This window comes from Pelophylax lessonae (genome assembly GCF_965119305.1).
Source record: "Pelophylax lessonae genome assembly, chromosome: 1".
Classification (NCBI taxonomy): Eukaryota; Metazoa; Chordata; class Amphibia; order Anura; family Ranidae; genus Pelophylax; species Pelophylax lessonae.
The window spans coordinates 143,033,757-143,054,945 of NC_138768.1; the positions used below are offsets into that span (position 1 = coordinate 143,033,757).

The 21,189-nt window shown below is 43.4% G+C and overlaps 1 protein-coding gene across 2 annotated transcripts in view; it reads left to right on the plus strand.

Annotated features, from left to right (window-relative positions):
• RASGRF2 (Ras protein specific guanine nucleotide releasing factor 2) overlaps nt 1–21,189 on the plus strand; it is a 495,935-nt gene that overhangs the window by 253,933 nt on the left and 220,813 nt on the right. For both annotated transcript variants that reach the window (XM_082267574.1, XM_082267575.1), the window contains exon 7: nt 16,111–16,304. In XM_082267574.1, coding sequence (XP_082123700.1) covers nt 16,111–16,304 — 194 coding nt within the window. The remainder of the gene's footprint in view (nt 1–16,110; nt 16,305–21,189) is intronic.

Genomic DNA, 21,189 nt, shown 5'->3' on the forward strand with positions numbered 1-21,189 from the left:
TTACTCGTTTAAAAAAAACACAAAAAATGACAGAAATCTTTCCCTTAGATAGTAAATGCAATAACTTTTGCGCAAACCAATCAAAATACGCTTATTGTGATTTTTTTTACCAAACATAGGTAGCAGAAAACAAATTGTCCAAAAATTTTAAAAAAATTAGATTTTTACATTTTTTGGGGGGGAATTTCATATAAACAAATGTTAAAAATATTGTTATTTTTTCAAAATGTACACTCTTTTTTTGGTTATAGCGCAAAAAGTAAAAATTGCACAGGTGATCAAATACCACCAAAAGAAAGCTCTGTTTGTGGGAAAAAAAGACGTAAATTTCGTTTTGGTACGGCGTCGCATGACTGCGCAATTGTCAGTTAAATTCGCACAGTGCCGAATCGCAAAAAGTGGCCCAGACGTAAGACAGCAAAATCCTCCGGTGGTAAAGTGGTTAAACCATTTTACTTCTTTTATTAGCAAAAAAAAAAAAACAGGGGTTCTAATTCTTCTTCACTGTTTCTATCCAACTGGATATAGCATTAGATAAAATACCACATAGTTTCATGAGATAAATACTGCATATTTTGTAAAAATTCTGCATGCGGTATCTTAGAAAAAAAAACTGCAAAATCCTTGCAGCCACCTATTCATATTTTTTATTGGTTGTATTTAGGCTCCATTCACACCTGGGTGTTTTTGAGCGTTTTTCAGCTCCAAAAACGCTAAAAAAAAAATGTTCCAAAACGCCCACTAAGTAAAACCCCATTCATTTAAATGGCCCCTGTTCACATCTGAGCGTTTTGCAAAACGCCTGTAGCTGAAAAAAGTACATGAGCTTCTTTTTGGGCTGATTACCAGCATTTTTGATAGATGTCAATGCCAGCCTCCAAAAACGCCTGAAAAAAACGCCTGAAAATTGCGGTAAAATCGCGGTAAAAATCGTGGTAAAAAAACACGCGAAAACGCTACGCTCAAGTGTGAATGCAGCCTAAATGATATCTGGTTATCTGGTTACTGTTGTTTGATGCATGCTGTACATGTAGGGGAAGTTCAGGGCTACTACAGTTTGTTTACTGATAGGATTTTGGTATCTCCCTCTGCCCCCCCCCCCCTCCGGTTTATTGTTACATTATTCATAGCTAGGTCCTTCCAGTTTCTTCTGTGTTCCTTCTGCTAGTGTACTTCACAAAGACAAGGCTTAAAAACCATATGTACTTCAAATCTGCATATTTGCATTGCATATTGCATTAGATTCAATTTCTTTGTCTTATTGAAGAATTGAAGAGTTAAGCTGCCTGTGCATGGTGCCAAGTCAGCACTGGGTCAATGCATAATGCTGTATTTGAAACAGAATAGGCTCTACTTACTTCAAAGCATGAAAAACCGCAGCTTTTCAGCTGCCCTCATAATGAGCTCTGTGCTATGGGGGCACCCGTGTAGGCACGCTGCCGAGCTGGGCTGTGTGCGTCTGTAAACACACACAGCGTGGCTCTGCTACACCCCCCTCTTCTTTCCGCTGCTCTTAGTGTGTCCTTGTGAGGGCAGGAAGAGAGACCGAGGCTGCTGCAGACAATACAGCACTGGATTGGTGAAGGAGTCAGGTATAGTAAGTGTTTGGGAGAGGCACAATAACTAGTGGGATATTTTTTTTACCTTAATGCAGGGATTGCATTAAGAAAAAAAAAATAAACATTCAGACTTTAGAACCATTTTAAAGCATAACTCCACTTTTGCTAAGAAAAAAACATTCCCCTCTGGGTGATCTATGTACATTACAAGTAGGGTTGAGCGGACACCTAGATGTCCGTGTTCGACGGGTTCGGCCGAACTTTAAAAAAAAGTCCGGGTCCGTGTCCCGGACTTTTACCGAACTTTTCCCGGACACCGAACCCCATTGAAGTCAATGGGGACCCGAACTTTAAGGCACTAAAATGGCTCTAAAACACCAAAGGAAAGGGCTAGAGTGCTGCAAATGGCAGCAAAACGTAATTAAGAGCATGGCAAGTGCTCTGCAAACAAATGTGGATAGGGAAATAACTTAAAACAACAAAAAAAAACAGAAAAATAAAACAATGTTCTTCTTCATCTCTGAAGGACGAGGCCCATATGGAGTAGGAGGGAGGTTGAGGTGGTGGTGGATGTGGCGGTGACATAGGCGTGCGCACAGGGTGTGCTGGGTGTGCCTGGGCACACCCTAATCACCTAGGGCACATAGCATTGCCAGTGAGGAGATGGGAAAGATCTCCCTGGGACCTGCTCTGCTCTATTTCTCCTTGCCTACAGGTACATGGCCCCGATACATTACTCTCCCTGCTGGCAAACACATGCATGTGTATTTCAACTTTGGGGTGCACACCTTAATGCAATAGGCTGCGCACACCTATGGGCGGTGTAGGTGGAAGCGGCGGTGGAGGAGGACCAGGGCCGGATTAACAGCATCATGGGCTTGGTGCTGAGGATTTTGAAGGGCCTTAAGGGCCGTGCCTTGCCATGCACCCAGAGGAGGAAGGGTGCAGCCATGCATGCCTAATTCAACATGGGATGCTGTCTCTGAAGCCCATAAACACATCCATGCATCGCCAACTGTCCCTCCTTGTCCGGCCTTCACGCTGTGTGGGGAGGTTCTGAGGGTGCTGCCTGGGGAAGCGAGCATAGAAGCCAGACTTCTGTGTTTACAAGTGACAGAAGAGCGGTAACAGTGAATATGGCCAACCCGGGGCCTATATAAAAGGTAGGGGCCTGGAGCTGCAGCTCCAATAGCCCCTACATTAATCTGGCCCTGAGGAGGAGGACGAGGTAGCCAACACTGCTTCTTTTCAAAAATTTTAAATGAGGGTACACCCCAAAAGAGTGAGAAAGAGCAAAAATGGAACAATGGGTGGGTAAGGTCGGTATCCATTGCTATTCTGCATAAGGTACGGAAAAGTCCCGTGGGATCCATGCCTGGTTCATTTTAATGAACGTGAGCTTGTCCACATTGTCTCTGGACAGGCGGCTGCGCTTGTCTGTTATAACGCCCCCAGCCGTGCTAAATACCCGTTCAGATAATACACTGGCTGCAGGGCACGCCAGCACCTCCAAGGCGTAAAGGGCAAGCTCAGGCCATGTGCCCAATTTGGAGACCCAGAAGTTGAAGGGGGCAGACCCGTCATTCACTACATGTAGGCGTGTGCACACATACTGCTCCACCATGTTGGTAAAATGCTGCCTCCTGCTAAGACGTTCCATCTGAGCTGCTGGTGCTGCTGTTTGTTGTGGCGTGCTGACAAAGCTTTTCCACATTTCGGCCATGCTAACCCTGCCTTCTGAGGTGCTGGCGGTGCCCTGGTTGCGTTGGCGACCTCCTCCTCCTCCTCCTCTGCCTTGTGCTTCCACTGTGGCCCCGCTGTCAGATGGGAATGCCAGCAGCATGGCGTCTACCAGCGTGCGCTTGTACTCGCGCATCTTGCGATCGCGCTCCAGTGAGTGAATTAAGGACGGTACGTTGTCCTTGTAACGGGGATCCAGCAGCGTGGCCACCCAGTAATCAGCACAAGTTAGAATGTGGGCAACTCGGCGGTCGTTGTGGAGACACTGCAGCATGTAATCGCTCATGTGTGCCAGGCTGCCCAGAGGCAACGAAAGGCTGTCCTCTGTGGGAGGTGTATCGTCCGTGTCCTCTGTATCCCCCCAGCCACGCACCAGTGATGGCCATGAGCTGGCCTGGGTGCCACCCTGCTGTGAACATGGTTCCATCTCCTCCTCCAGCTCCTCCTCCTCCTCATCCTCCTCATCCTCCAGAACTGTGCCCCTGCTGGACAATTGCGTCCCTGGCGTTTGCGTGTGCAGGAACCCACCCTCGGAGCCCCTTGCGAATGACTGCCCTGAAAGCCTTGGAAATGTTACCTCTTCATCCTCCTCCTCCTCCTCATCCTGTGCCACATCCTCTTCCATCATCGCCCGAATTGTTTTTTCAAGGAGGCATAGAAGTGGGATAGTTAAGCTGAGAACGGCGTCATTGCCACTGGCCATGTTGGTGGAGTACTCAAAACAGCGCAACAAGGCACACAGGTCTCGCATGGAGGCCCAGTTAAATTAAATAGCGGAATAGAAAATATGATCCAAAAAAAGTGTATGTATATCACACGTACACAACCACACTGGGCCCCAATTACTATTGTTTGTACCCCTAAAAGGCTAGATGAGGAGTAGGGGGAGTATGGAACAGGCAGCACCCTCAAACCTTCAGAAGTATGAGATGAACCCCAACAACTTGGAAAGGTGGATCTCTCTCACACGTACCAACACAGACTATCCCCCAATTTAACTGATCCCCAAAGGTTTTTGATTAAATAGCGGAATAGAAAATATGATCCAAAAAAAGTGTATGTATATCACACGTACACAACCGCACTAGGCCCCAATTACTATTGTTTGTACCCCTAAAAGGCTAGATGAGGAGTAGGGGGAGTATGGAACAGGCAGCACCCTCAAATCTTCAGAAGTATGAGATTGTGTTCACTGTACCCCACAAAGATTGAGTTCACTGCACCCCACAATGATTGTGTTCACTGCACCCCACAAAGATTGTGTTCACTGCACCTCACAAAGATTGTGTTCACTGTACCCCCCAAAGATTGTGTTCACTGCACCCCACAAAGATTCTGTTCACTGTACCCCACAAAGATTGTGTTCACTGCACCCTAAAAGGATGTTGTTCACTGCACCCCACAAAGATTGTGTTCACTGCACCCTAAAAGGATGTTGTTCACTGCACCCCAAAAAGATTGTGTTCACTGTACCCCCCCAAAGATTGTGTTCACTGCACCCCACAAAGATTGTGTTCACTGCACCCCAAAAAGATTGTGTTCACTGTACCCCCCAAAGATTGTGTTCACTGCACCCCAAAAAGATTGTGTTCACTGTACCCCCCAAAGATTGTGTTCACTGCACCCCACAAAGATTCTGTTCACTGTACCCCACAAAGATTGTGTTCACTGCACCCCAAAAAGATTGTGTTCACTGTACCCCCCCAAAGATTGTGTTCACTGCACCCCACAAAGATTCTGTTCACTGCACCCCACAAAGGATTTTGTTCACTGCACCCCAAAAAGATTGTGTTCACTGCACCCCAAAAAGGATTTTGATCACTGCACCCCAAAAAGGATGTTGTTCACTGCACCCCAAAAATGATTTTGTTCACTCCACCCCAAAAAGATTGTGTTCACTGCACCCCACAAAGATTGTGTTCACTGCACCCCAAAAAGATTGTGTTCACTGTACCCCCCAAAGATTGTGTTCACTGCACCCCACAAAGATTCTGTTCACTGTACCCCACAAAGATTGTGTTCACTGCACCCCAAAAAGATTGTGTTCACTGCACCCCAAAAAGGATGTTGTTCACTGCACCCCAAAAAGGATGTTGTTCACTCCACCCCAAAAAGATTGTGTTCACTGCACCCCACAAAGATTGTGTTCACTGCACCCCAAAAAGATTGTGTTCACTGCACCCCAAAAATGATTTTGTTCACTGCACCCCAAAAAGGATTTTGTTCACTGCACCCCAAAAAGGATGTTGTTCACTCCACCCCAAAAAGATTGTGTTCACTGTACCCCCCAAAGATTGTGTTCACTGCACCCCAAAAAGATTGTGTTCACTGTACCCCCCAAAGATTGTGTTCACTGCACCCCACAAAGATTCTGTTCACTGTACCCCACAAAGATTGTGTTCACTGCACCCCAAAAAGATTGTGTTCACTGTACCCCCCCAAAGATTGTGTTCACTGCACCCCACAAAGATTCTGTTCACTGCACCCCACAAAGGATTTTGTTCACTGCACCCCAAAAAGATTGTGTTCACTGCACCCCAAAAAGGATTTTGATCACTGCACCCCAAAAAGGATGTTGTTCACTGCACCCCAAAAATGATTTTGTTCACTCCACCCCAAAAAGATTGTGTTCACTGCACCCCACAAAGATTGTGTTCACTGCACCCCAAAAAGATTGTGTTCACTGTACCCCCCAAAGATTGTGTTCACTGCACCCCACAAAAATTCTGTTCACTGTACCCCACAAAGATTGTGTTCACTGCACCCCAAAAAGATTGTGTTCACTGCACCCCAAAAAGGATGTTGTTCACTGCACCCCAAAAAGGATGTTGTTCACTCCACCCCAAAAAGATTGTGTTCACTGCACCCCACAAAGATTGTGTTCACTGCACCCTAAAAAGATTGTGTTCACTGCACCCCAAAAATGATTTTGTTCACTGCACCCCAAAAAGGATTTTGTTCACTGCACCCCAAAAAGGATGTTGTTCACTCCACCCCAAAAAGATTGTGTTCACTGCACCCCAAAAAGATTGTGTTCACTGCACCCCACAAAGGATTTTGTTCACTGCACCCCAAAAAGATTGTGTTCACTGCACCCCAAAAAGGATGTTGTTCACTGCACCCCAAAAAGGATTTTGTTCACTGCACCCCAAAAAGATTGTGTTCACTGCACCCCACAAAGGATTTTGTTCACTGCACCCCACAAAGATTGTGTTCACTGCACACCAAAAAGGATTGTGTTCACTGCACCCCAAAACGATTTTGTTCACTGCACCCCAAAAAGATTGTGTTCACTGCACCCCACAAAGGATTTTGTTCACTGCACCCCACAAAGATTGTGTTCACTGCACACCAAAAAGGATTGTGTTCACTGCACCCCAAAAAGATTGTGTTCACTGTACCCCCCCAAAGATTGTGTTCACTGCACCCCACAAAGATTCTGTTCACTGCACCCCACAAAGGATTTTGTTCACTGCACCCCAAAAAGATTGTGTTCACTGCACCCCAAAAAGGATTTTGATCACTGCACCCCAAAAAGGATGTTGTTCACTGCACCCCAAAAATGATTTTGTTCACTCCACCCCAAAAAGATTGTGTTCACTGCACCCCACAAAGATTGTGTTCACTGCACCCCAAAAAGATTGTGTTCACTGTACCCCCCAAAGATTGTGTTCACTGCACCCCACAAAAATTCTGTTCACTGTACCCCACAAAGATTGTGTTCACTGCACCCCAAAAAGATTGTGTTCACTGCACCCCAAAAAGGATGTTGTTCACTGCACCCCAAAAAGGATGTTGTTCACTCCACCCCAAAAAGATTGTGTTCACTGCACCCCACAAAGATTGTGTTCACTGCACCCCAAAAAGATTGTGTTCACTGCACCCCAAAAATGATTTTGTTCACTGCACCCCAAAAAGGATTTTGTTCACTGCACCCCAAAAAGGATGTTGTTCACTCCACCCCAAAAAGATTGTGTTCACTGCACCCCAAAAAGATTGTGTTCACTGCACCCCACAAAGGATTTTGTTCACTGCACCCCAAAAAGATTGTGTTCACTGCACCCCAAAAAGGATGTTGTTCACTGCACCCCAAAAAGGATTTTGTTCACTGCACCCCAAAAAGATTGTGTTCACTGCACCCCACAAAGGATTTTGTTCACTGCACCCCACAAAGATTGTGTTCACTGCACACCAAAAAGGATTGTGTTCACTGCACCCCAAAAAGATTTTGTTCACTGCACCCCAAAAAGATTGTGTTCACTGCACCCCACAAAGGATTTTGTTCACTGCACCCCACAAAGATTGTGTTCACTGCACACCAAAAAGATTGTGTTCACTGCAGCCCAAAAAGATTGTGTTCACTGCAGCCCAAAAAGATTGTGTTCACTGCAGCCCAAAAAGATTGTGTTCACTGCAGCCCAAAAAGATTGTGTTCACTGCAGCTCACACACAGAAAAATGGATGTGGATCACTGACACCTGCCTATCTCCAATCCCACACCACACAGCAATATCGATTGTAGTTTGTAGAACACAGTTTCCCTAAAATTCAGCAGACTCTGTCCCTAACAGGATTGAGAAGAGATCGTAGATCAGGATTGAGTGCAGATTCACCCCACCCCCCACACAGCAATATCGATTGTAGTTTGTAGAAGACACTGACCCTATAATTCAGCAGACTCTATCCCTAAAATGCCTACAACTCGCCCTGCCTAAACACTCCGACCTGTCCCTCAATTCTATCCGGACACAAATGGTTTTTTCCTGCCTATCTTTCCCTAATCAGCAGCCAGCACATTGATGTGTGCTCTGTCCCTCAGCTAAGCAGCAGAATGACGCTGCTGCGGCGGCTGCCTCGAACTTATAAAGACTTGGTCACATGCTTCAGACGGCCAATCACAGCTACTAAGACATTTGCAGGCATGGCTGGGATGGCTTAAGGCACACCAGTTAAACGATTGTTGATTGGCTGTTGAAAGCCCGCCATGAAAAGAGCGCCAAAGCATGCAAAACCCGGAAATAAAACGACCGAACACGGATTTTTACCCGAACATACAGTAAAGTGTCCGTGTCCGTGTTCGGGTAAAAAAAATCCAATTATTCGGTACGAACACGAATAATACAGTCCGTGTTCGCTCAACACTAATTACAAGGATTTTAACAAACTTTGTTGCAGTTTCTTACTTGTTATTCTGAAGAAATCACTGCTTGCTCCTCTGTTCTCCTGTGATGAATGGGTCTAATGGGAGTGGTTTCAAAGTTATCAACCAGCTGTGCAGCTGCAGAGCTCTAATGAGGAAATCTGCTGGGCCTGCATAGCTTTAGACGTGTTCCTATTGGGAATATCTCACCAAAAATGATATTTTTGTTGCAGGGGATGCCAGAAATCTGACTTGTATCTTAGGCAGACTTCTGGGAAAATCAGAGAGCCAATCACAAAAGCAGGAAATTATGTTTCTGGGGTGTGGTCAGTAGACATTCTGTGTACAGAACAGCTCCAGGTAGCCATATTGCATTGCATTTTCATAAAATTACAACAGCTGCAGATTGAAAAGGAAAGGTAACTTTTAATAACATTCAATTACAATATGGTTTGTGTCGCAATTGTATACGCTATATTGTTTTTTCTTTATTTGTTATTTTTCCCCCACTAAAGTGGAGTTACCCTTTAGGTTCAGGAGTCTTTTGATCATACTGTAATTGCTGAGTAAATAATTAGGGATGCACCGATCCGATATTCGGATCGGATATCGGCGCCGATATGGCCATTTTAGATGGATCGGGGGATCGGTAACATTGGCCGATCCGGTTTTTGCTTGGTAACGGCTCAGCCATCCCTTACTAGGTGCAGTAGTAGTATGGGATGGGAACCGCCAGTGGCGTAGCGTGGGTTGTCAGCGCCCGGGGCAAGGCAAGCAATTTGCGCCCCCTAACCTGCGGACTTTTAGTACTCCCCGAGTCTCTTCCTACAATAGTACTGACCAGCCCGATTCCTACACTGACCACTACACTAACCTACCTGATTCCTACACTGACCTACCTGTCCACTTCACTAACCTACCGGATTCCTATACTGGCAACTGGACTAACCTCTACACTGACTGACCTACCTGATTTCTACACTGTCCACTACACTGACCACTGCACTGACCTACCTGATTCCTAAACTGACCACAACAGTAATCTACCTGATACCTAAACTGACCACTAAACTGACCTACCTGTCCACTACACTACACTGTCCAGGCTGGTCAGTGTAGTGTAGTGGTCAGTGTAGTGCAGTGGTCAGTGTTGTGTAATGGTCAGTGTAGTGCAGTGGTCAATGTAGTGCAGTGGTCAGTGTAGTAGTACACTACACTGACCACTACACTGTCCACTACACTACACTGCCCACTACACTACACTGACCACTACACTACACTACACTGACCACTACATAACACTGTCCACTACACTATACTGTCCACTACACTATACTGTCCACTACACTACACTGACCACTACACTATACTGTCCACTACACTAAACTGACCACTACACTACACTGTCCACTACACTACCCACTACACTATACTGTCCACTACACTACACTGTCCACTACACTACCCACTGCACTATACTGTCCACTTCTCTACACTACCCACTACACTACACTGTCCACTACACTACACTACCCTGTCCACTACACTACCCTACACTGTTCACTACACTACACTACACTGTCCACTACACTACTCTACCCACTACACTACACTGTCCACTACACTACCCACTGCACTATACTGTCCACTACACTACACTACCCACTACACTATACTGTCCACTGCACTACACTACCCACTACACTACACTACCCACTGCACTATACTGTCCACTGCACTACACTACCCACTACACTACACTACCCACTACACTATACTGTTCATTACACTACACTACACTACCCACTACACTATACTGTCCACTACACTGTCCACTACACTACACTAACCACTACACTACCCACTACACTATACTGTCCACTACACTACACTACACTACACTACCCACTACACTATCCTGTCCACTACACTACCCACTGCACTATACTGTCCTCTACACTACACTACCCACTACACTACACTGTCCACTACACTACCCACTGCACTATACTGTCCACTACACTACACTACCCACTACACTACCCACTACACTACACTACACTACACTACACTACCCACTGCACTACACTGTCCACTGCACTACACTACACTACCCACTACACTACACTACCCACTGCACTACACTGTCCACTGCACTACACTACCCTGTCCACTACACTACACTACCCACTACACTATACTGTCCTCTACACTACACTACCCACTACACTACACTACCCACTACACTATACTGTCCACTACACTACACTACCCAGTACACTACCCTGTCCACTACACTACCCACTACACTATACTGTCCTCTACACTACACTACCCACTACACTACCCACTGCACTACACTGTCCACTGCACTACACTACACTACCCACTACACTATACTGTCCACTACACTACACTAACCACTACACTACCCACTACACTATACTGTCCACTACACTACAGTACCCACTACACTATCCTGTCCACTACACTACCCACTGCACTATACTGTCCTCTACACTACACTACCCACTACACTACACTGTCCACTACACTACCCACTGCACTATACTGTCCACTACACTACACTACCCACTACACTACCCACTACACTACACTACCCACTGCACTACACTGTCCACTGCACTACACTACACTACCCACTACACTACACTACCCACTGCACTACACTGTCCACTGCACTACACTACCCACTACACTACACTACCCACTACACTACACTACCCACTACACTATACTGTCCTCTACACTACACTACCCACTACACTATACTACCCACTACACTACCCTGTCCACTACACTACCCACTACACTATACTGTCCTCTACACTACACTACCCACTACACTACACTACCCACTACACTATACTGTCCACTGCACTACACTACACTGACCACTACATTATACTACCCACTACACTACCCAATACACTATACTACACTATCCACTACACTGTCCAGTACACTGACAACTACACTACACTGTCCTACCTACAGTATTCCTATACTGATCACTACACAGCGTGACCCTAACTGCTCTGTCCTAACTCACCTTAACTCTAACCCTAACTCACTCTGTCTATCTTTCTGGCTGCTGCGGCTGCCTCTGGCTCTGACACACTGCTAGACTGTAAAAGGACGTACCTGAGATCCAGCAGAGGAGGAGGAGAAGATTGTGTGGTGGAAGTTCACAGTCCGGAGGCGGGACTCCCATGTGCGCCACATGATGTGCCACCCGGAGGAGAGGAGAAGGAGATGCTGGAGGTGCCGAGGCGGGACTCCCGTGCGCATCTGCCACCTGATCACAGACAGAACAGCCCCCCCCCCCTGCTGCACGTGACCCTATTCGCCCAATAACAGGGCACAGCGGAACATGGCTGTCTGGGGACACTGTAATAAAATTAAGAGAACAGGCAGGATTGACACACGGGCGTGGGATTGCGCCCCCCTAAATATTGCGCCCGGTGCGGCCGGCCCCCCCTGCACCCCCCACGCTACGCCACTGGGAACCGCTACTTCCTGTATAGGTCCGGCTCACAGGCGGAGTGATATCAGATGCACTCCGCCTGTGAATGGAGGAGCCGTATACATGAAGCAGCGGCTTTGCTCTGTACTGCAGCCGCTTGCTTTGTGTGTAGCTCCGGATCGGTTCCGGTATCGGCGATTTCACAACGCCAGATATCGGTATCGGTATCGGATCCAAAAAAGTCGGATCGGTGCATCCCTATAAATAATTCTACTTATTGGTTCCTCCCAGGTAATGTGGTAAATATTATTTTTATTGTTTTTAGCTATGGTTTGGGTTTTGAGGTATATTCATGTGAATAAACATACTGTATAGTATATTTACTTATTTTTGTTTTTGTATTTATGAGTTTTTTGTGGGATTAAACATACTGTATTTTTGGTATATTTACTGATTTTTGTTATTGTAGATTCGTGGAGCTATTTATACACTGTTTCTTTCATTTTTATTATTTTGGAGTCAAAGTATTTGGGGTTTGTGGATTCCTTTGTTGTTGGGACTGGATTTTTCTGTAGAGTTATACATAAAATAGAGTCGTGAATCCTACCTTCTGTGTGTACTCTAGCTCCTACATTTGATCCTTGCAGTGGGATTTCTTTTTGTGGTCTTCAAAGAAAAGTACCATGGCTTCAGAGAAAGGAGAAGGATTTTTATCATGCCATGCTTTTTGGCAGAATTATAAAACCACTGTCAGAACTGCACAGTAGTAGAGCAATAGTGTAGGAGATTTAGGCATAAATGAAGTGTTGTAGGACAGTTCAGTGTTTATATTAGGCTGTTTGAACTGCCCCGAATAACGCAAGTTCAGATCATGACCACATTCATATATGAGATAAAAAGCATGTTCATACATAAGGGACAATCAAGAAGTCATTGCTAAGAACTTTTGATGCATGTTTTATAGCTGTGAGATTATTTTTAACATTTTCTGTATACCTGAAGTAGATATATATTGTTTATACAAGGGGTATCAAACCTTTTGACCTTCCTGGGCCACATTGGAAGAGGAGGAATTGTCTTGGGCCGTGCATAAAATACACGTGCAATAAGGATAGCTGATGAGCGGAAAAAGTTGAGCAGATCACAAGTTAATGATCACTGATAAAGATAATGTACCTATCTGAGTGATAAAATGGAATTTGTTATTATAAAAGTAAAAGAGGGCAACATAAAAATAGTGCAATATTTGACACTGTTTTTGATAAACTAACGCATCAATATCTGGTTCGATGGATGTTGTAGAAATTCTCGATGAATTCTCAAGGTGCTCATCATATTTTGGTTGTAATTAAGCCCTTCTTGTGCTTCATCTTTGTAAATAGTTGCTCACAAATATGCTGTAAGTGCTGCTGAAAACTGATGGTATGAATAAGGTGTGATTGTGAAGAGCGAGAGATTTTTCTTTGGGAAGATACAACTTATACAAGTCCAGCAAAGAGACACTGTCAATTTTTTTTTGGCCTCATGTGTTCGCTAAGTGTAAAAGCATTTTTACAAAAATGTCACCCCCCCCCAAAAAAAAAAGTTTACAGCATTCATAGCCGTCTTGGGCTGCATGTGGCCTGTGGACCATAGGTTGGTTATATCATCAGTCATTTTAACTTGATTTCATTTTCCAGCTGGTAGCATTTTTCAGCACATTGAAGAAGATGGAATAATTGTAATTTTTCATTAGTTATGGATAAAGTGAGAACGGTTTAGAATCTTAGCGCAGTTATGTCTGTTTCTGTGGCATGAGAGGTAAGGAAAGTACAGATCTACAGAATGAATGAAGTAGAAGCAGGGGGATGCTTGCACTGCAGGTGCAGCTTCCTCTCCAGCGGACCCTCAGAAGTTCAATTAGCAGCACAGCAGTGATATCACCAAAACTCTCCTAAAATCTAGACTAACAGAAGCAGGAGTAGGCAGGATATGCATTAATTATATGAAAATAAATTAATAAACATTGCTTGAAATAAGAGTACTACGTAAGTGACAATAATAATATGTATACAATATTCTTTTGAATATTGTTCACATTTCCTCTTGAAATTATCAGCTCTTATTATGGTTTTTACGCTATTGCATTCTTAATAAATGTACAGCAAGCATTTTTTTTTGCAATTTCTGTTGCGATGGATGTATTGACTGTCTGTCAAAGTTCGAGGTGGAAGAGTACGCTCAGTATGGAAGTGAAAATGTATGTATATCCTTCCAGGAAGGGAGAAGGTGGAAGGTCACAGACCCATAATGCAAAGCTGGTAAACAAGCAGTGGCGGCTGGTGCTCAATATATTAGGGGGGGGGCCTGCAAAACAACTCCACCCCATCCCCTGAGGGAGACAGATAGGGCAGCGGAGATCAGAGGCCTCCTTACCATAGGAGGCAGAGTAGGGCTGCTGCTCCGCACTCTAGGTACTTCTTACTCCGAGGACGTTGCTTCTCCTCCCGGCTGAACAGGAAGTGGGTCCTGAGATCCGATTTGCTGGGAGTCTTAAGACTCCTTGGCCAATTGGGTCTTAGGACCTCCTTCCTGATTGGCTGGGAGGAGAATCAGGAAGACAATAGTGAATATTAGTCCGCTATTGTCACACAACTGGGTGGGCTCAGGGCGCGCTGCTCTGTGCCCCGAGCCCACCCTTTTTGAAGTAGTAGCTGACCATCCAAACCTTAGTAACCAGCCACCTCACCTTCAGAACTAGGGACTGGTATGGAGCTCTGTAGAGACCCAAATTGACCTTTCATAATTTAGCAACCATTATGCATATGTTCTGGACTTGTTCTAACAGTATTGGAAAGACATTTTCTCTTTTTTCGATAATACACTTCATTTGCCCGTGCCTTGTACCCCAGAGGTTGGACTGCTGGGTATTTTCAATGACTTTGTCCGTCAGACACATGCTCTAACCTTGCTTCGTGTGTTACTATTTTACACCAGGAAATTAATTCTGCTGAGATGGAAAAGTGCTAACACACCCAGAATACAACATTAATATAGTCTGGTGAACAAAGATATACCGATTTATAAGTTGATCTATAAGGGTAGGGCCTGCCCCAATAAGTTCTTGAAAATCTGGCAGCCCTAGCTTGATATTGCAGATTCCTTTTAGAAAGATACCCATTATCTCAACACGTGTAAAAGGTAGCTTTTATTCAATATAGAAGTTCCACTGGTTCACTATAACCCAAGCTGTCCTGGTGTGAATATAGGGCAGCGTGAATGTGTAGTATGTATTGTGTGTGTGGTTGGCTGGTTGTCCTTGTTGTTTTGTTATATTTGACATATCACTGCAATAGATAACTGTGCTATATTCCGGGCTTGCTGTGGCCCATACTATTTAGCTCTGTTATCCTAAGTATTATATCTCCCTATGGGGAAGCCAACCTGTCATTTCAACGTGTTGGTTGATTATTGGCCTTGTAAGGCTCCTTGCGTTTTTTATCCCCATATGCATCTGCTCATGTATGTTATGTACAGATTCTGTTGACTTGACTATAATTGTGATAAGTAAAGAAATGAACACCTTTCAAACTAAATAATTTAGCAACCACCTATTAGACCCCAGTAATTTACTGACCCCATTTTGATTCTCAGCCAGGTTATTGACCCCTTTGGATAGCCTAGTTCACCCTTAGAGGACAGTATTTACCACTTTGGTGAAGAACTCTACCTTTGAAGACCTCACACTGTAGATATACAGCTATGAGGCTACAGTAGTGCATAGACACAGTCACATGTCAGGAAGTGCATTACTATTTTTATGAAGAATTGGAGGGAAAAGGTAACATTTTTAGGATACTGCTTATGAAACATTAACCTATCTAAGAAAGCAAATCTTCACTTTTTGAGTTTAGGTCCACTTTAATATTAGCTTACTTGCATTGTTTGACCCGTATCCAAATTTGTTTACATCAACCCATTTTTAATTAAATAATTCAGCCAAAATATCTTTTCTTCAGTGTAAGTAAATGTGTTCCATGTAGAAACATGCGGTCACAGACAACGTGACCTTCCCGTGTAAATGATGAATAAAGCTCAGGGGTCAGCTCTTATTAGGAAGAGCTAACCTGGTCTGTATCTTGTAACCGCTGTCAGCATCCCTGTCATTTTACTCATTCTCTTTTATATTTTCTTGCTTTAACCAGCTGACTTGTTTGATATTCTGCTGCCGATGTTAAACATCTACCAAGAGTTTGTTCGGAATCATCAATACAGTCTGCAAGTGCTGGCGAATTGTAAGCAAAACCGAGACTTTGACAAACTCTTGAAGCAATACGAAGCCAATCCAGCTTGTGAGGGGAGGATGCTGGAAACTTTCCTCACTTACCCCATGTTCCAGGTATTTTCAGGTCTCCAACATGTTGTGTTATTGCAGTCACCAAAGGTTTGATTTTAAATGTAATCCTCAGGTTAATTTGTGCATAATGGTTCCTGCCTATTTTAAAATGAAGATATATTGTAATCACCAGATAATCATTTAACATTTTTATTGACTTTGGAGTGGTAAAGCAGCTAATATGCAAAGCTATTACTCAACACCCTGACCATCTAGGTGTCTGAGGCCATTCTTATTACTACAGCATGATCTCAGCATTCTTTAATTTTTCTGTTTCACAACTGCTCAGAAACAACATGCAATGGTGGAGAATTGGACGTGGGTAAGAGAAAATATAATTTCTGCACTTGGAAGCTTGAGACATAAAAATTCCATAAAGAGGAAGTAAAGCCAGTAATTAATTTTTTTTTTTGTTACCTGAAAAGTAAAGGCACAATGTGCTAGTATGCATCGGATATTAGCACATTATGTGACACTTACCTCCAAAGGAAGCCCTCGTTGTCCCCACAGGAAGCCACATCCATCTTCACTCATCTTCCTTCTGGGTCTGTGGACTCCTGCTGTGCTACTGGCATGCACGTGGGAGCTGCCAGTCACGGCACAGGGCTCTGAAGAAATGGCACAGGTGGCCGTTCCTTCAGAGCACATGGCACACTATACAGTAAATATCTCCTAAACGGTGTACGTTTAGAAGATATTTACAGTACCTATAGGTAAGCCTTATTATAGGCTTACCTAGAGGTACAAGTCAGAAAGAGGGGTTTAAAACCACTTTTAAAGTGTTACTAAACCCATAACAGTAATGTCAGTCCATATATGCAGTAAGGCATGCTGATTATACCCACTGTGAAACCTAAGGGGTTAATCCTCTGAACTGTATAAAAAAAAATCTGTTTCATGCATCTCCTGATTAAACAGAGCATTGGGGGCAAGCTGCAGTGTTTTTTTGTTATTTTTCTTGGAAGAGTGGATGTGATCAGCACAGGGCCAATCAGCACGGTCCAGACAGAGGGTCAGGGGTCATGCAGCCTCAGAGGACAGTCAGGAAAGAATGAAAACTCCTTCTACAAGCTTTAACCAGACACTGATAGAAGTTGAAAGACTGCTCTAACTGCTGATAAGAAAAGGTATTTAGCAGTTTGTATTTACTAAAATAAGTTCATTTCCATGTGTACTGTGGGAGACCAGATATGGTGAATTTAGATTCTGGGTTTAGTAACACTTTAAGCAAAGGGGTTCCAGATAGGGTTGTAGTTTTCTAAAAGTATAATATTTTTATATTATGTGGTCATTCTAGATAAAAACAGTGCCTAATTATATCACTGCTTTAAGTAGACATTATATAACAAATTATAAGGATTCTGTTGTCAAACATCGACATGCCTAGACTTTAGTGAAACCATGCACAGGTGGTAGAGGCTCTGGGGAGCAGAGAAAACTCTATGCAGCCAGTCTTGACAGATTGAATTACCAGATCTTGTTCTCTTTGTGACCTCTGTGTATACCATTTTGCAGTTTATGAATACAGGCTGGTCTAGCTCCACCCCCAACCTGTGATTGGATATTGAAGAAGCAGCAGTATACACTTTGTTCTCCCCTCCTGTCAGGAAGCCTCTAGTGTTGGTTGAGCAATACTATGCAATGCAATAAATCGAATTGGTTCGCAGCCCTACCCCTTTTTACATGGAATGTTTAAACTTGTTCTATGTGAAATACATTTAATGGTATTTAATAAATCGGAAAACAAATAAACTATTCTTGTTATATCTGCCTGGTGTGTACCTTAAAGCAGAACTATAAACTATGTATAAAAAAGGGGATTCACTCCAGAAATAAATTATTCTCCCGCTCTACAAGACTCTGGTCCGGCCACACCTGGAGTATGCTGTCCAGTTCTGGGCACCGGTCCTCAGGAAGGATGTGCTGGAACTGGAAAGAGTCCAGAGAAGGGCAACAAAAATAATTAGGGGAATGGAGGACATCAGCTATGAGGAAAGACTACAAGCACTGAACCTATTCTCTCTAGAGAAGAGACGTTTGAGGGGGGATATGATATCAATGTACAAATACTGTACTGGCGACCCTAGCATAAGGAACAAACTATTCAGAGTAAGGAAATACAACAAGACACGTGGCCACTCACTAAAACTAGAGGAAAGGCGGTTTAACCTTAAAATGCGTAAGGGGTTCTTCACTGTAAGAGCGGTAAGGATGTGGAATTCTCTTCCACAAGCAGTGGTATCAGCAGGGAGCATTGATAGTTTCAAAAAACTATTAGATGGGCACCTTAAAGACCACAACATACAGGGGTATACAATGTACGGTTAAAAGCAAACACACACACACATCATAGGTTGAACTGGATGGACTGATGTCTTTTTTCAACCTCACTAACTATGTAACTATGTAACTAAACTGTATCTGAGCACCACAAACAGAAAACAATATTTCATTTATTTTTAATATTCAATGCAAACTCACCCATTCATCCATGTCTCCATGCTTTATTTTGTTGAGAAATGTTTTGAAAATTACCCCCCTGGCATTTTTATCTGGAAGCCACTGAAGACATGTAACAAATACAAAATCTTTCCTATTTATGAATGTTAGCAGCATAAGGATTAAAAATAATTAACGTTGATTGAGAGGGTTTAGTTATCATAAATTAGGACTACTCTCTGCTTTCATTGAGCAACAGGTCATTGTATATTTTCTCTGTGTGCAGCTCAGGGACATTGAATGGACTGAAGATGACAGTTCCAGTTCCGTTTCACCACAGGGAGTCCTTGGCAGCAGACATTTACAACCTATTTTAATTGTCTGTTGAACAGATAAATACACATATTTCACACAATGAGGCATGCCCATGTATAATTATTGGTTGGTTGGCTGGCAAACAAATGGCTTATGTTGCTATGGTTACAGCATAGGAAGTCTTGTGTATGGATACTTTAATTTCAGAGATTTAAAATGAATGGACATGTTCATTTTAACTCCTAATTAAATCTTGAGCCCAGTGCTCAAGTAAATATAAATATTGCATAATTGGCTTTTTTTCTGCTTTCTAAGCTCAGATCTAGTCATGCTGTAAAGTGTAAGGCAATAAAGGAACGCTTACCTAGATTGATGGCATAGATAGGAATGACAGTTTGTTGACTTTACTAGGACACACACATGCCAATTTAACTGATCCACATCAGCTTTTCATGAATCTATTGCTCTGATTAATGATTTGCCAGAGATCAGGCAAAGGAACAAGCACTTAAAGGGAACGGTTGGATTTATTTGTGGGAGGTACTGACAAAACGTGGCTTGGGTGAGGTTTATATCTCCTGGGTATGCCTCCTGTATAGTCATCCACAGGCGGCCATCAGGGCTTTCGGGCAGAATGTCTCACACTTTCAGTTTATATCAGGGCAAACAACAAGGGCGACAATGGGCACCCCAGTCATGTGCCCTGATATAAACTGAAAGTGTGAGACATTCTGCCCGAAAGCCCTGATGGCCGTCTGTGGATGACTATACAGGAGCCACTTGCCTAGCAATTGAGCCACTTGCCATCCAGATTAAAGATAACCCGGCCATTACTGGCTTCTGCTATTGTGACAGACAGGAAAAGGTGATGTTATATGCGAACGACACGATGATTATGCTCGGGGACACAGTTGTATCCTTTTGGGAGACTATAGCCACAATTATGGAATTTGGGAACTTTTCCGGACTTAAGAAAAATTGGTCAAAATCAGCTTTAATGCTGATAGATAGTGATGACCCCTACCAGGGGGCTTCAGACTGCCCTATTCCTATCACCACCTTCTTTTAAATATTTGGGAGTACAGGTCTCACCATGTATCCGCGATTTCTGTATCTCCCCACTCCTACAAAGATTTTGTGATGGTATAAAGGGAATCATTAGCCATGGAACTTTAATTAATCATTGAAATATAATTAAAGGGAAAGTTATGTGTTTTTATATTTATTTCTGTATTCATTTACGTTTGCTACCTGTGCCCCTTTGGGGAGATGTGTCCTCTTTTCTCGGGGACACCACAGAAAGTGAAATCCCCTCTCGAACAGTTGTCACCAAAATCTGTGCTTTTTCCCACTATTCCTGTTTTGCTAACCACTATATGATTTTGGATTTCCGTTCCTATACATTTTTTTTTTTTTTCATTCTGAATTGAGTAGGAAATTAATGCATTGACCCATGTCGAATCTTTTTGCCATCTATGTCCCTTTGGGGAGACTTCCCTTCACTTCCTGTCCTGTAGAACAATCAAGGGAAAAGAACTCACTGCTCAAGGTGGTGTAGAAGTCTGATGACACCCACCGGTGCACGCCCTGGCTCGCCTCCGTGGATATACGAATGAAAAAGAAAGGATTGGCAGCACTCCAGATGAAGTCAAAATCCAGATTTATTGACTGGACATCCCAACGTGATTACCTTGTCACTATTGTCACGTTAGGATGTCCAGTCAATAAATCTGGATTTTGACTTCATCTGGAGTGCTGCCAATCCTTTCTTTTTCATTTGTCCTGTAGAACAACAGGAATTACATGAGCCTGTGTTCTAATTGGATGATTTTTCCCTTAATGCCTGTTCTGATGGCAACTTAAAACTTGGATTTTATCTTACTTCTGGTAAGAGTTGTCACCAGGACAAAAAGCAAGAACATTTCCCTAACACAGACATGGATCAAAATCCGAAGGTGGTTCTAACTACTCACCATTGTGTCCAAAAAAGACAAAAAAAGAAAAAAAATATTAGCTTTCCTTTGCAAAAATTAACAAAAACATTAAACAAGTTATATACGCTTTAAGCACCTTAGATATGCTTTAAGCACTTGATTGTACAAAATGCCTCCAGATTTTACGTGATCAGTAAATA